The 14,535-nt window shown below is 53.3% G+C and overlaps 1 protein-coding gene across 1 annotated transcript; it reads left to right on the forward strand.

Annotated features, from left to right (window-relative positions):
- LOC132575779 (calumenin) lies at positions 1-12,385 on the forward strand (the record flags this gene model as incomplete). Its single annotated transcript, XM_060244470.1, has 5 exons — positions 1-106; positions 4,162-4,328; positions 5,754-5,814; positions 8,431-8,630; positions 11,976-12,385. Coding segments are annotated over 5 exons (639 nt in total), but the record flags the coding sequence as incomplete, so codon positions are not given.
- Positions 12,386-14,535: the final 2,150 nt, after the last annotated feature.

The following is a 14,535-nucleotide window of genomic DNA, read 5'->3' on the forward strand; positions in this document are numbered from 1 at the left end:
TACGTGTATGACAATGTCGCCCGCCAGTGGCAGGAGTTTGACCTGAACCAAGATGGCCTCATCTCCTGGGATGAGTACAGGAACGTGACCTATGGCACTTACCTGGGTAAGGGGGCGAGCGGGCAGAGCGGTGAGAACGGTGACGGTCTTCTGTTGGTAAAGCAGAGGGGGTCGAGCCCCTCCTGTTTCCACGGGGTCCCTGCCCGTTGGGGAGATCGTAGCTGTAGTTCTTGTATGGGCCGGGGGTCAGACTAGATGGCCCTTGGTGCCCCTTACGTTATTTTTATTATTAGTTTGTTTATGTTCCACCCATTCCCCTGTAGGGGCTCAGGGCAGAGCACTGCATAATTAAAATCATAATAAAATCATATATTCATAAAAACAATTACATAAACAAAGTAGGATGGCGGAACAGTTATGATGAGATGGTGCAATTATGATGTTCGTATATATGAACATATGAAGCTGCCTTATACTGAATCAGACCCCCGGTCCATCCAAGTCAGTCTTGTCTACTCAGACTGTCAGCGGCTCTCCAGGGTCTCAAGCTGAGGTTTTTCATGCCTATTTGCCTGGACCCTTTTCAGTTGGAGATGCCGGGGACTGAACCTGGGACCTTCTGCTTCTCAAGCAGAGGCTCTACCACTGAGCTATAGACCGCTTCATGGCTCTCCAGGGTCTCATGCTGAGGTTTTTCAGGCCTCTTTGCCTGGACCTTTTTGAGTTGGAGATGCCGGGGATTGAACCTGGGACCTTCTGCTCACCGAGCAGATGCTCTACCACTGAGCCACCGTCCCTCCCTTGACCAGCAGTGGCTCTCCAGGGTCTCAAGCTGAGGTTTTTCACGCCTACTTGCCTGGACCCTTTTAAGTTGGAGATGTCGGGGATTGAACCTGGGACCTTCTGCTTACCAAGCAGATGCTCTACCACTGAGCCACCGTCCCTCCCCTGACCGGCAGTGGCTCTCCAGGGTCTCAAGCTGAGGTTTTTCATGCCTCTTTGCCTTTTGAGTTGGAGATGCCGGGGATTGAACCTGGGACCTTCTGCTTACCAAGCAAGTGCTCTGCTACTGAGCCACAGTCCCTTCCAGCTCTGGATTAAATAAACGAACAAAATCTGCCCTGAGTAGGCGAGAGTAATATGTTCCTTCTCTAAAGATGACCAGTGGCAATTCATGTGAATGGACACAAAGGAAGCCCTCTCAAAATCTAAATCTGGGACGGAGAGGCAGGTTCACCCCCCTCTGCTTTGTTAATGCTTTTGACTTATAAATGGGTCTGAATGGTAATCATGGTTTACTGTGGATGCGAGCTCTTTGTTAACTATGACCAGGGATTTTTTTGAAGCAGAAACTGCTTTGCCTAATAGGCCACACATCCCTGATGTAGCCAGTCCTCCAAGAGCTCGCAGTAGGCCCTGTAAGAAGAGCCCTGTAAGCTCTTCTAGAGAGCCAGTTTGCTGTCGTGGTTAAGTGTGCGGACTCTTATCTGGGAGAACCGGGTTTGATTCTCCGCTCCTCCACTTGCTGCTGCTGGAACGGCCTTGGGTCAGCCACAGCTCTCTTATCTGGGAGAACCAGGTTTGATTCCCCACTCCTCCACTTGCAGCTGCTGGAATGGCCTTGGGTCAGCCAGAGCTCTCTTATCTGGGAGAACCGGGTTTGATTCCCCACTCCTCCACTTGCAGCTGCTGGAATGGCCTTGGGTCAGCCATGGCTCTCTTATCTGGGAGAACCGGGTTTGATTCCCCACTCCTCCACTTGCTGCTGCTGGAATGGCCTTGGGTCAGCCAGAGCTCTCTTAACTGGGAGAACCGGGTTTGATTCCCCACTCCTCCACTTGCAGCTGCTGGAATCGCCTTGGGTCAGCCAGAGCTCTCTTATCTGGGAGAACCGGGTTTGATTCCCCACTCCTCCCCTTGCAGCTGCTGGAATGGCCTTGGGTCAGCCAGAGCTCTCTTATCTGGGAGAACCGGGTTTGATTCCCCACTCCTCCCCTTGCAGCTGCTGGAATGGCCTTGGGTCAGCCAGAGCTCTCTTATCTGGGAGAACCGTGTTTGATTCCCCACTCCTCCACTTGCAGCTGCTGGAATGGCCTTGGGTCAGCCAGAGCTCTCTTATCTGGGAGAACCGGGTTTGATTCCCCACTCCTCCACTTGCAGCTGCTGGAATGGCCTTGGGTCAGCCAGAGCTCTCTTATCTGGGAGAACCGGGTTTGATTCCCACTCCTCCACTTGCAGCTGCTGGAATGGCCTTGGGTCAGCCAGAGCTCTCTTATCTGGGAGAACCGGGTTTGATTCTCCGCTCCTCCACTTGCTGCTGCTGGAACGGCCTTGGGTCAGCCACAGCTCTCACAGAATTGTCCTTGAAAGGGCAGTTTTTTGTCAGATCTCTCTCAGCCCCGCCCACCTCACAGGGAGGGGGAGATAAAGGAGATTGTGAGCCGCTCTGAAATTCAGAGTGGAGGGTGGGTAGTTATTATGTATTTATTTAATTCCATTTATATCCCACTCTCCCCGTCACGGCAGGCTCAGGGCGGCTTACATAGGCATGCATAGGCATGAGTAGACATAATAGTGGAACATAGAAACCTTAAAACAGTATAAAAAACATAGAATGCATAGAATAATTAAGATTATAAATCCAATATCTTCTCTTGAAGGATTGGCTACATCGGGTGTGTGTGTGTGGCCTAATATGCAAAGGAGTTCCTGCTACAGAAAAAGACCTGACTATGACTTCTCCTTGTCTGCTGAGAGTCTCAAGACTCACGCAGACCTTTTCCTTGGGACTTCCTCCCCCTTGGCTAGGTCTCCTTTGGTATCCTGGGGCAATGGAAGAAGGAATATTGTCTCCTTGTGCCTTCTGGCTTGAGGATGGCAGCTGCTGTGTTCCACAGGCCCAGGTCGGGTGCGGAACGAGCTGCGTCCTTCATGGTGGACTCCTTGGATTTCTTACTAAAGGTGGTTTTAGGAGGGCAGCTGTGCTCGTCAGCAGTAGAACAGCTGGACTGAGTCCCGTGGCGCCTTAAGAGATTCAACGGGATTTTCAGGGCGTGAGCTTTCACGAATCCGAACTCCCTTCAATTTAGTGAACCAGTTTGGTGTAGTGGTGAAGTGGGTGGACTCTCATCTGGGAGAACCGGGTTTGATTCCCCACTCCTCCACTTGCAGCTGCTGGAATGGCCTTGGGTAAGCCAGAGCTCTCTTATCTGGGAGAACCGGGTTTGATTCCCCACTCCTCCACTCGCAGCTGCTGGAATGGCCTTGGGTCAGCCAGAGCTCTCTTATCTGGGAGAACCGGGTTTGATTCCCCACTCCACTTGTAGCTGCTGGGATGGCCTTGGGTCAGCCAGAGCTCTCTTATCTGGGAGAGCCGGGTTTGATTCCCCACTCCTCCACTCGCACCTGCTGGAATGGCCTTGGGTCAACCAGAGCTCTCTTATCTGGGAGAACCGGGTTTGATTCCCCACTCCTCCAATTGCAGCTGCTGGAATGGCCTTGGGTCAGCCAGAGCTCTCTTATCTGGGAGAACCGGGTTTGATTCCCCACTCCTCTGCTTGCAGCTGCTGGAATGGCCTTGGGTCAGCCAGAGCTCTCTTATCGGGGAGAACCGGGTTTGATACTCCACTCCTCCACTTGCACCTGCTGAAATGGCCTTGGAGTGGGGAATCCAACCTGGTTCTCCCAGATAAGAGAGCTTTGGGTGATCCAAGGCCATTCCAGCAGCTGCAAGCAGAGGAGTGGGGAATCAAACCTGGTTCTCCCAGATAAGAGTCTGTACACTTAACCACTACACCAAACTGACTCTTCTGGAGCTCCTTTGCATGTTAAGCCACAGCCCCCTGATGTAGCCAATCCGCCAAGAGCTTACAAAAAAGAGCCTTCTTAGCTCTCGGAGGATTGGCTACATCAGGGTGGGTGTGGCCTAACATGCAAAGCGGCTGCTGCAAGAATTCCACCCCTGCTCATAAGTGATGTGCTGTGATGGGCTTCCCCAGAGCAACGTGGGCATTCCACCTTGGGGGCTCTGCTTGGGCGGCAAGGTGGTATAGGAATGTTTCCAATCAATAAATCTGCGAGTAGCTCAGATGCGGGATGCTGAAGGCCGGGCTGTGCAGCTGCCCCGTTTTCTAACGGCTGCCCCCTCCTCCGCCCGTCCAGACGACCCCGACCCCGACGACGGCTTCAACTACAAACAGATGATGACGAGAGACGAGCGGAGGTTCAAGATGGCTGACAAGGACGGCAACCTGATTGCGACCAAAGAAGAATTCACAGCCTTCCTGCACCCCGAAGAATACGACTACATGAAAGACATTGTTGTGCAGGTGGGTGGCTGCCGGTGCTCGTGTTGTGACTACACGCTAGCTAAAAACAGAAAGGATAGTTGACAGTCGGGTCTGATTTTCGGCAGGAGCTCCCAGGAACGGAGCTGTGAGGCCTCTAGATTTTATTGTGCTTTCTTTCTTTCTTACCCCCCCCCCCTCCTCCCAGATACTTGCTTCTGGGCTCCATTGTTCAAGCCCCCTGTGAGAATTTTGCTTCCCTTCCCCCCACTCCCACAACAGACACCCTGTTAGGTGGGTGGGGCTGAGAGAGCTCTTCCAGAAGCTGCCCTTTCGTGGACAGCTAAGAACCTAAAAACAGTTCTGCTGGATCAGACCAGGGAGGGTCCATCTGGTCCAGCCTCCTGTCTCACACAGTGGTCACCCAGTTCCCCTGGAGGGCCAACAACAGGGCAGAGGCCGAGGTCTTCATAAGAACATCAGAAGAGCCCTGCTGGGTCAGACCAGTGGGGGTCCATCTAGTCCAGCCTCCCTTCTCACACAGTGGCCAAACAGTTCCTCTGGAGGGCCAACAACAGGGCAGAGAGGCCGAGGCCTTCATAAGAACCTCAGAAGAGCCCTGCTGTTTCAGACCAGTGGGGGTCCATCTAGTCCAGCCTCCTGTCTCACACAGTGGCCAACCAGTTTCTCTGAAGGGCCATCAACAGGGCAGAGAGGCCGAGGTCTCCATAAGAACATCAGAAGAGCCTTGCTGGATCAGACCAGTGAGGGTCCATCTAGTCCAGCATCCTGTCTCACACAAGGGCCAGCCAGTTCCTCTGCAGGGCCAACAACAGGGCAGAGAGGCTGAGCCTTCATAAGAACCTCAGAAGAGCCCTGCTGGGTCAGACCAGGGAGAGTCCATCTAGTCCAGCCTCCTGTCTCACACAGAGGCCAGCCAGTTCCTCTGCAGGGCCAACAACAGGGCAGAGAGGCTGAGCCTTCATAAGAACCTCAGAAGAGCCCTGCTGGGTCAGACCAGGGAGGGTCCATCTAGTCCAGCCTCCTGTCTCACACAGGGGCCAGCCAGTTCCTCTGCAGGGCCAACAACAGGGCAGAGAGGCTGAGCCTTCATAAGAACCTCAGAAGAGCCCTGCTGGGTCAGACCAGGGAGGGTCCATCTAGTCCAGCCTCCTGTCTCACACAGGGGCCAGCCAATTCCTCTGCAGGGCCAACAACAGGGCAGAGAGGCTGAGCCTTCATAAGAACCTCAGAAGAGCCTTGCTGGGTCAGACCAGGGAGGGTCCATCTAGTCCAGCCTCCTGTCTCACACAGGGGCCAGCCAGTTCCTCTGCAGGGCCAACAACAGGGCAGAGAGGCCGAGGCCTTCCCCTTACGTTACCTCCTTGCCCCGGGATTCAGGGGCTGACTGCCTCTGTGGTTAAGCAGGTGCACTGTAAGCCTGCTCACGCACATTTTTCTCAACAGGAAACAATGGAAGACATTGATAAGAATGGAGACGGCTTAATCGATTTGGAAGAATACATAGGTGAGCAAAGGGCTGGAGTTCCCTGCTTCTTCCTGTGAGTTTGCAGAGCTGTTTTCTCCAAAACCTCTCCCTTTGGCTGGAGGAGACTCTGATGGGGTTGCGCTTGCCAAATTCACCGGGGAAGGCACTGTGTCTTCCTCCCTGGCTCGAAAGTGGAGCAGGGACGATTCTGTTCTCCTAGTTCCATGTTTGCACAGCCCAAGCCGAGTGAGGCCCCGCCCACGTTTCCTCTGTAGGAACCAGGAATAAGCATGGGTGGGTCTCTCTGCCATTGGGAGAGCTGCTTTTGAACCCTTCCTGAGCAGAGGGCGGCTGCCGCCTTGTACTGAATCTGACCCTCAGTCCATCAGTTGTCAGACTGGCAGCTGCTCTCCAGGGTCTGAGGTAGAGGTCCTTCCCATCACCTCCTGCCTGGTCTTTTCCAGATTGAACCTGGAACCTTCTGCCTGTCGGGCAGAGGCCCTGCCCCTGAGCCACAGCCCCACTTCATGGCTCTCCAGGGTCTCAGGTGGAAGTCTTTCCCATAACCCACTGCCTGGTCCTTTCAACTGGAGATGCTGGGGATTGAACCTGGGACCTTCTGCATACCAAGCAGAAACTCTAGCACTGAGCCACAGCCCCACTTCATGGCTCTCCAGGGTCTCAGGCTGAGGTCTTTCCCATCACCTCCTGTCTGGTCCTTTTAACTGGAGGTGCCGGGGATTGAACCTGGGAGTGGACCTTCTGCATGCCAAGCAGAGACTCTGCCACTGAGCCACAGCCTCACTTCATGGCTCTCCAGGGTCTCTGGTGGAGGTCCTTCCCATCACTTCCTTCCTGGTCCTTTCAACTGGTGAGGCCGGGGAATTGAACCTGGGACCTTCTGCATGCCAAGCAGAGACTCTGAAGAAGAAGATATTGGATTTATATCCGCCCTCCACTCCGAAGAGTCTCAGAGCGGCTCACAATCTCCTTTACCTTCCTCCCCCACAACAGACACCCTGTGAGGTGGGTGGGGCTGGAGAGGGCTCTCACAGCAGCTGCCCTTTCAAGGACAACTTCTTAACACTGAGCCACAGCCCCGCTTCATGGCTCTCCAGGGTCTTATGCAGAGGTCTTTCCCATCCCCTCCTGCCTGGTTCTTCTTAACTAGGGATGCTGGGGGTTGAACCTGGGACCTTCTGCATACCAAGCAGAAACTCTACCACTGAGCCACAGCCCCACTTCATGCCTCTCCAGGGTTTCGGGTGGAGGTCTTTCCCGTCCCCTCCTGCCTGGTTCTTTGAACTGGAGAGACCAGGGATTGAACCTGGGACCTTCTGCATGCCCAGCAGACTTTCTGTCACTGAGCCACAGCCCCTCTCAAAGATAGAACCATGAAGGAATGCACATGAAGCTGCTGTATACTGAATCAGATGCTTGATTAATCAAGACTAGTACTGTCTATTCAGACTGACAGCAGCTCTCCAGGGTCTCAGGCTGAGGTCTGTCACATCACATTTATATGCTGTCTTTCCAGTACCCAACATGGAACACCCACGTTAGCAGTCCTGGATGGGCCATTGGCCTGATCCAACATGGCTTCTCCTATGTTCTTATGTTCTTTTAGAGGATTGGCTGATCAGGGGTGTGTGGCCTAATATGCATAAGAACATAAGAGAAGCTATGTTGGATCAGGCCAAAGGCCCATCCAGTCCAACACTCTGTCACACAGTGGCCGATATATACACACACACTGTGGCTAATAGCCACCGATGGACCTCTGCTCCATATTTTTATCCAATCCCTTCTTGAAGCTGGCTATGCTTGTAGCCGTCACCACCTCTTGTGTCAGTGAATTTCACATGTTAAATCACCCTTTGGGTGAAGAAGGACTTCCTTTTATCCGTTTTAACCTGACTGCTCAGCAATTTCATTGAATGCCCACGAGTTCTTGTATTGTGAGAAAGGGAGAAAAGTACTTCTTTTTCTACTTTCTCTATCCCATGCATAATCTTGTAAACCTCTATCATGTCACCCCGCAGTCAGCGTTTCTCCAAACTAAAGAGCCCCAAAGCGTTTTAACCTTTCTTCATAGGGAAAGTGTTCCAACCCTTTAATCATTCTAGTTGCCCTTTTCTGGACTTTTCCCAATGCTATAATATCCTTTTTGAGGTGCGGTGACCAGAATTGTACACAGTACTCCAAATGAGACCGCACCATCGATTTATACAGGGGCATTATGATACTGGCTGATTTGTTTTCAGTTCCCTTCCTAATAATTCCCAGCATGGCGTTGGCCTTTTTTATTGCAAACACACACTGTCTTGACATTTTCAGTGAGTTCTCTACCACGACCCCAAGATCTCTCTCTTGGTCAGTCTCTGCCAGTTCACACCCCATCAGCTTGTATTTGTAGCTGGGATTCTTGGCCCCCATGTGCATTACTTTGCACTTGGCCACATTGAACTCCTCATGCAAAGGAGTTCCTGCTACACAAAAAAGCCCTGATTATAACACAGGCTTCCCTTACAGAGAGTCTTTCTCCCAGCTGCCTTCCCAGATCCTGGCGTTTGGGTGGGTCGAAGGGCCGACTCCGTAGCTGCGTGTGGGGGAGAACCAGCTCCCGTAACCCGGCTGCTCTTGCCTTCCTGCCAGGCGATATGTACAGTCACGACGGGGACACGGAAGAGCCCGAGTGGGTGAAGACGGAGCGGGAGCAGTTTGTCGAGTTCCGGGACAAGAACCGTGACGGGAAGATGGACAAGGAGGAGACCAAAGACTGGATCCTGCCCTCGGACTACGATCACGCCGAGGCAGAAGCGAGGCATCTCGTCTACGAGTCGGATCAGAATAAGGTGAGAAAGGAAGCCTGGCGGGGTGAGCAGCCGGTCCGATGGGGTTCGTCTCCAGGCGGGACCGGGAGACTCGCTGCCGTTCCGGTGCTCTTTGTCTCCCAAAGGCCTTAAGGGCCGACAGAATTCAGGGCAGGGCCTTTTTTTTGTAGCAGGAACTCCTTTGCATATTAGGCCACACCCCTCTTATGTAGCCAATCCTCTTGGAGCTCTCAGTAGGCCCTGTACGAAGAGCCCTGTAAGGTCCAGGAGGATTGGCTACCTCAGGGGTTTGTGGCCTAATAGGCAAAGGAGTTCCTGCTACATAAAAAAAGCACTGGTGGGGACCATAGTTTTTTTGTAACAGGAACTGCTTTGCCTATTAGACCACACACCACTGATGTAGCCAGTCCTCCAAGAGCTCGCAGTAGGCCCTGTAAGAAGAGCCCTGTAAGCTCTTCTAGAGAACCAGTTTGATGTCGTGGTTAAGTGCACTGACTCTTATCTGGGAGAACTGGGTTTGATTCCCCCACTCCTCCACTTGCAGCTACTGGAATGGCCTTGGGTCAGTCACAACTCTCACAGAATTGTCCTTGAAAGGGCAGCTTCTGTCAGAGCTCTCTCAATCCCACCCACCTCACAGGGTGTCTGTTGTGGGGGAGGAAGGTAAAGGAGATTGTGACCGCTCTGAGACTATGATATTCAGAGTATAGGGCAGGATATAAATCCAATATCTTCTTCCTGAGAGCCATTTTGGTGTGGTGGTGAAGTGTGCGGATTCTTATCTGGGAGAACCGGGTTTGATTTCCCCACTCCTCCGCTTGCAGCTGCTGGAATGGCCTTGGGTCAGCCATCGCTCTGGCAGAGCTGTCCTTGAAAGGGCAGCTGCTGTGAGAGCTCTCTCATCCCCATCCACCTCACAGGGGTGTCTCACAACAGGGTGTCTGTTGTGGGGGAGGAAGATAAAGGAGATTGTGAGCCACTCTTGAGATCAGGCCTAAACAGCAGCTGCAAGTGGAGGAGTGGGGAATCAAACCCGGTTCTCCCAGATAAGAGAACTCTGGCTGAGCCAAGGCCATTCCAGCAGCTGCAAGAGGAGGAATGGGGAATCAAACCCGGTTCTCCGAGATAAGAGAGCTGTGGCTGACCCAAGGCCATTCCAGCAGGTGCAAGTGGAGGAGTGGGGAATCAAACCTGGTTCTCCCAGATAAGAGAGCCCTGGCTGACCCAAGGCCATTCCAGCAGGTGCAAGTGGAGGAGTGGGGAATCAAACCCCGTTCTCCCAGATAAGAGAGCTCTGGCTGACCCAAGGCCATTCCAGCAGGTGCAAGTGGAGGAGGGGGGAATCAAACCCAGTTCTCCCAGATCAGAGAGCTCTGGCTGACCCAAGGCCATCCCAGCAGGTGCAAGTGGAGGAGTGGGGAATCAAACCCGGTTCTCCCAGATAAGAGAGCTGTGGCTGACCCAAGGCCATTCCAGCAGCTGCAAGAGGAGGAGTGGGGAATCAAGCCCGGTTCTCCCAGATAAGAGAACTCTGGCTGAGCCGAGGCCATTCCAGCAGGTTCAAGTGGAGGAGTGGGGAATCAAACCCGGTTCTCCCAGATAAGAGAGCTGTGGCTGACCCAAGGCCATTCCAGCAGGTGCAAGTGGAGGAGGGGGGAATCAAACCCAGTTCTCCCAGATCAGAGAGCTCTGGCTGACCGAAGGCCATCCCAGCAGGTGCGAGTGGAGGAGTGGGGAATCCAACCCGGTTCTCCCAGATAAGAGAGCTCTGGCTGACCCAAGGCCATTCCAGCAGGTGCAAGGGGAGGAGTGGGGAATCCAACCCGGTTCTCCCAGATAAGAGTCCGCACACTTAACCACTACACCAAACTGGCTCTCCTGATACAATTCAGTACACCTTCTGGTGATGTCAAGGGGTGTGTGGAATATGCAAGGGAGTTGTGCTAATGAGAGCTCCAGCACCTCTTTTTCTACCTCTTTTTCTGGTAGCCCCCTTTTCTCCTTTGGGGAACTCAAGGCAGTGCACAACATCAAGAAAATAACGATAAAGCACAGTAAAAACAGTATAAATGAAACGACAGTCACAAAAACACATTGACGTTCACAGTTGAAAAACTGCCAATAAGTAAAAATGAAATCGGTCAAATGCAGTCCTAATTAGCTGCCTTCTGAAGATCAACACCAAGGGGCCCAGGTGTGCCTCCCTAAGGAGTTTGTTCCATGGACGTGGGGCCGCCACCGAAAAGGCCCTCTCTCTTGTGTGCCTACCAGATGAGCTTTGATTGGTGGGAAACCTTGGGGCAGGGTTGGCCCAACTGCTTGACATAAGAGCCACACAGAATAAACCTCAGAGGTTTGTGAGCCTCGAGACGGGAAGGTCAAACGTTTTGAGAGCCACAAAACGTGAACATCAGATGTTCAAAAGCCACTAGATAGGCAGGGAGGGAGGAAGATGGAGAAAGAGAGGTGGAAAGAAAGCCACTTTAACTTTAGATGCATTCTCCAAGCTGCCATCTGGCTCGGTGAAGTGATTTAAAGGGAGCAATGCTTTCTCCAGTTCAGGTGACGGGGCAGTGGGAGCTTCAAGAGCCACAAAATATGTGTAAAAGAGCCACAGTTGGGGACTTGCATGCGTTGGTGTGGGGCTGATAGGAACATAGGAAGCTGCCTTATACTGAATCAGACCCTCATGGGTCCATCAAAGTCAGTATTGTCTTCTCAGACTGGCAGCAGCTCTCCAGGGTCTCAAGCTGAGGTTTTTCAGGCCTCTTTGCCTGGACCCTTTTTAGTTGGAGATGCCAGGGATTGAACCTGGGACCTTCTGCTTACCAAGCAGATGCTCTACCACTGAGCCATCGTCCCTCCCCTGACCAGCAGTGGCTCTCCAGGGTCTCAAGCTGAGGTTTTTCACACCTATTTTGCCTGGACCCTTTTGAGTTGGAGATGCCGGGGATTGAACCTGGGACCTTCTGCTTACCAAGCAGATGCTCTACCACTGAGCCATCGTCCTTCCCCTGACCAGCAGTGGCTCTCCAGGGTCTCAAGCTGAGGTTTTTCACACCTATTTGCCTGGACCCTTTTTTGGAGATGCCAGGGATTGAACCTGGGACCTTCTTCTTCCCAAGCAGATGCTCTACCACTGAGCCACCCTCTCTTGCCTCACCAGCAGTGGCTCTCCAGGGTCTCAAGCTGAGGTTTTTCACACCTATTTGCCCAGACCCTTTTTTGGAGATGCCGGGGATTGAACCTGGGACCTTCCGCTTCCCAAGCAGATGCTCTACCACTGAGCCACCGTCCCATCCCCAGTTGCCGAGGCTTCCAGAGTTCGGGGCCCTCACCCTCCCTCCCTGTCTTCTTCCCCTTCAGGACGGCAAGCTCACCAAAGAAGAAATTGTGGACAAGTACGACTTGTTTGTGGGCAGTCAGGCCACGGACTTCGGGGAGGCCTTGGTACGGCACGACGAGTTCTGAGCCCGGGAAAACCTTCGTCGCAGAAAGAAGGGGAGGGGGAAAAACAATAATTTATTTTTTGACCGTTTCCGGAGCAACACGAGGAACTCTCACTACTGAGACTGGCAGTTTCAGGCAACAACACGGAAAAACGGCGGCGGCAGCAACAAGAGACAACCCGTCCCGTCGGCCCTTTACCTTCCTGCAGGGGCGGGTATGCAAAAGGAGTTCCGAAAACCGTATTGGCGCCGCCGCTCGGAGGGGCTTTTGTCTGTTTTTATAGATCTGCGTTTTGTTTTTACATCTAACAAGTTCTGTTTATTTTTGTATTAATTTTTTTTTTGTCCTGCGCGAGATGAAGAAAGAAAGCGTTCCCGAAAATCGCACTTACGACCCCTTTCCCCCCCCCCCACCCCTTTCCAGTGTTGTGCGTTTAGTGATCGCCTGCGATAATTGAGATGCCGGAGAACGAGGGAGGAGGGAAGCGACACACGAACGCGAGCCGCCCCCGTCTGAATTTGTTGTAAGAGGATGGGAAATTTAAGCGGGGGAGGAGGGGGTTGTCGCAAACGGAATTCTGTCGATGGAGCCTTCTTGCGTAGCCCTCTACCTACGATGAGGATTTTCCCATAATGCACCTTTCACCTCTCTAGAGCCAAGGGCCAGCCACCTAGGGCTATCTGATTGAACTGCAGTTCCCACCCCGCCGCCCCCCCCCCCCCCCAGGATTTGTAGCATCTGTGGCTCTCACCCTAGTCAGGGTGGGTCTATTACCGTGTTCGTAGCAGCACGAAAGCCCCCTGCGGTTGGCATCAGAGGTGGTTTTGTGCCACCCAGCGCCCAGGAAACGTTAACGGCTTGGCCAGTTGGCTCGCCGTCCGCCCAGCCCTCAGCAAACTTCGATCGTCTCTGCAAGGATTCAGTTTGACGCTCCTAAGACGTAGTTGAAACCAGGGGCGTCAAGCAGTGGCCTTTGCTCGCACCAGCAAGGACCTGGCCCAGAGCCGATCGTTCCGAAGGAGGGAGCGGATGGGTGGGCGAGTGGGCAGGCAGGCGGTCGAATGCAGCATTGGTGTCAGAGGGCTGGGAGACGGGTGGGTCCGCAGAGAGGGCCCCGCAACCCTGCATTTTTCAAAGTGCCTTTCTCTAACAAACATAAAAGACCGGGTTTGCTGGCGACGGAGAATCGCACCGCGGAAGCGATGCCGGTTTCCCGCGCGCAGCCAACCGAGCCGAGTAAGCAGCAGTTCATTATCAAAGAGGTTCCCCCAACAGCGTTCTCATCTCTCTCTGTGGGCTTCCAGGCCCGGCCGCCTCGTCTGCTCGGGTCGGCTTCGGGCCCACCTCCAAAGGCAAACCGCTCCCTCTCTCGCTCCCACCTCGTCACTGCGACGCTTTTTGTCGCAAGGCCAGATCACCGCTTCTCTCCCCTCCCCTCCCCTCCCTCACGCAGCACTACTTCTCTCGGGGAGGGGGGTGGGTTTTGCAAAGAGCCACGGCTGAGCGAGTGCAGAACTGGCCAAAGCGGGGCGCCGTTTGTGCTCTTTGGGAGATCCAAGTCCGTGGAAACTTTGGTTTGGCGCGTTCGTTCATCGCCAACAACTTTTGCCTGATTCCCCTTGTTAGTCGTTTGAACACTACAAGTCAGTCCCCCGTTTCTCCTGACGGCCTGATCCTCCGCCGGTAACAATAATGAATTTGGAAGGCTTCCTTTGGTTCACGAGAACCTCAAAGGTCAAAAACTCGAAACACAATCTACTGCTGCTTCCCTGCACCCTTTTTTTCCTTTGAAAATTTGAGACCGTCAGTAGAAAAAGGGGGGCCTGCTATATATATATATACACACACACACACACACACACACACACACACACACACACTGAATGCCCTAGTCTGGATTTCATAGCCTGTCTCGTTCCAGCGATTCTGCGCCTAGATTTGCATTTGAGGCAAAACCTCCGAAAGAACTGTTTTTATGGTTCAAAGCTGGGAGGGAGAGGCGGCTGGACGGCACAAGGAACGGCGGAGGATAGATCCAGCAGCCAGACTTGGGCTCACAAGGGAAATTGGAAACGGGGGCGGGGATTCCTTATAAAAAGAGAGAGACCCTTTTTTTCTGAGCAGGGGAAGGAAGTTCTAGCGAGCCGCTATCAGAAACTGTCCGGCTCAAACGACAAACGCTAAAGGGCTGTCTGTTCCGTAGGCACGTTTTTTGGGGGGCTCAAGTGAAATCTTTCCTCCTCCGTTGCCCCCAGTTTATTTTAGGAAGGGGTGTGTGCAGCGTACCCAGCACCAGCCCCCCAGCCAAGAACCCAAATTTGTAATGGGGCTTTGGGCAGCATTTTGTCCCCCGCCACGGCTTGGAATCCGGAGGAGGCAAAGTTCAGACGCATGCTGAAATCGTTCTGTTGCACCAGAAAACACAGAGTGGGCTCAGCCTCAGAGATGTGACGTCGGTCAGATAGTCAGGTTCTTG

Source organism: Heteronotia binoei, chromosome 8, assembly GCF_032191835.1.
Source record: "Heteronotia binoei isolate CCM8104 ecotype False Entrance Well chromosome 8, APGP_CSIRO_Hbin_v1, whole genome shotgun sequence".
Taxonomy (NCBI): domain Eukaryota; kingdom Metazoa; phylum Chordata; class Lepidosauria; order Squamata; family Gekkonidae; genus Heteronotia; species Heteronotia binoei.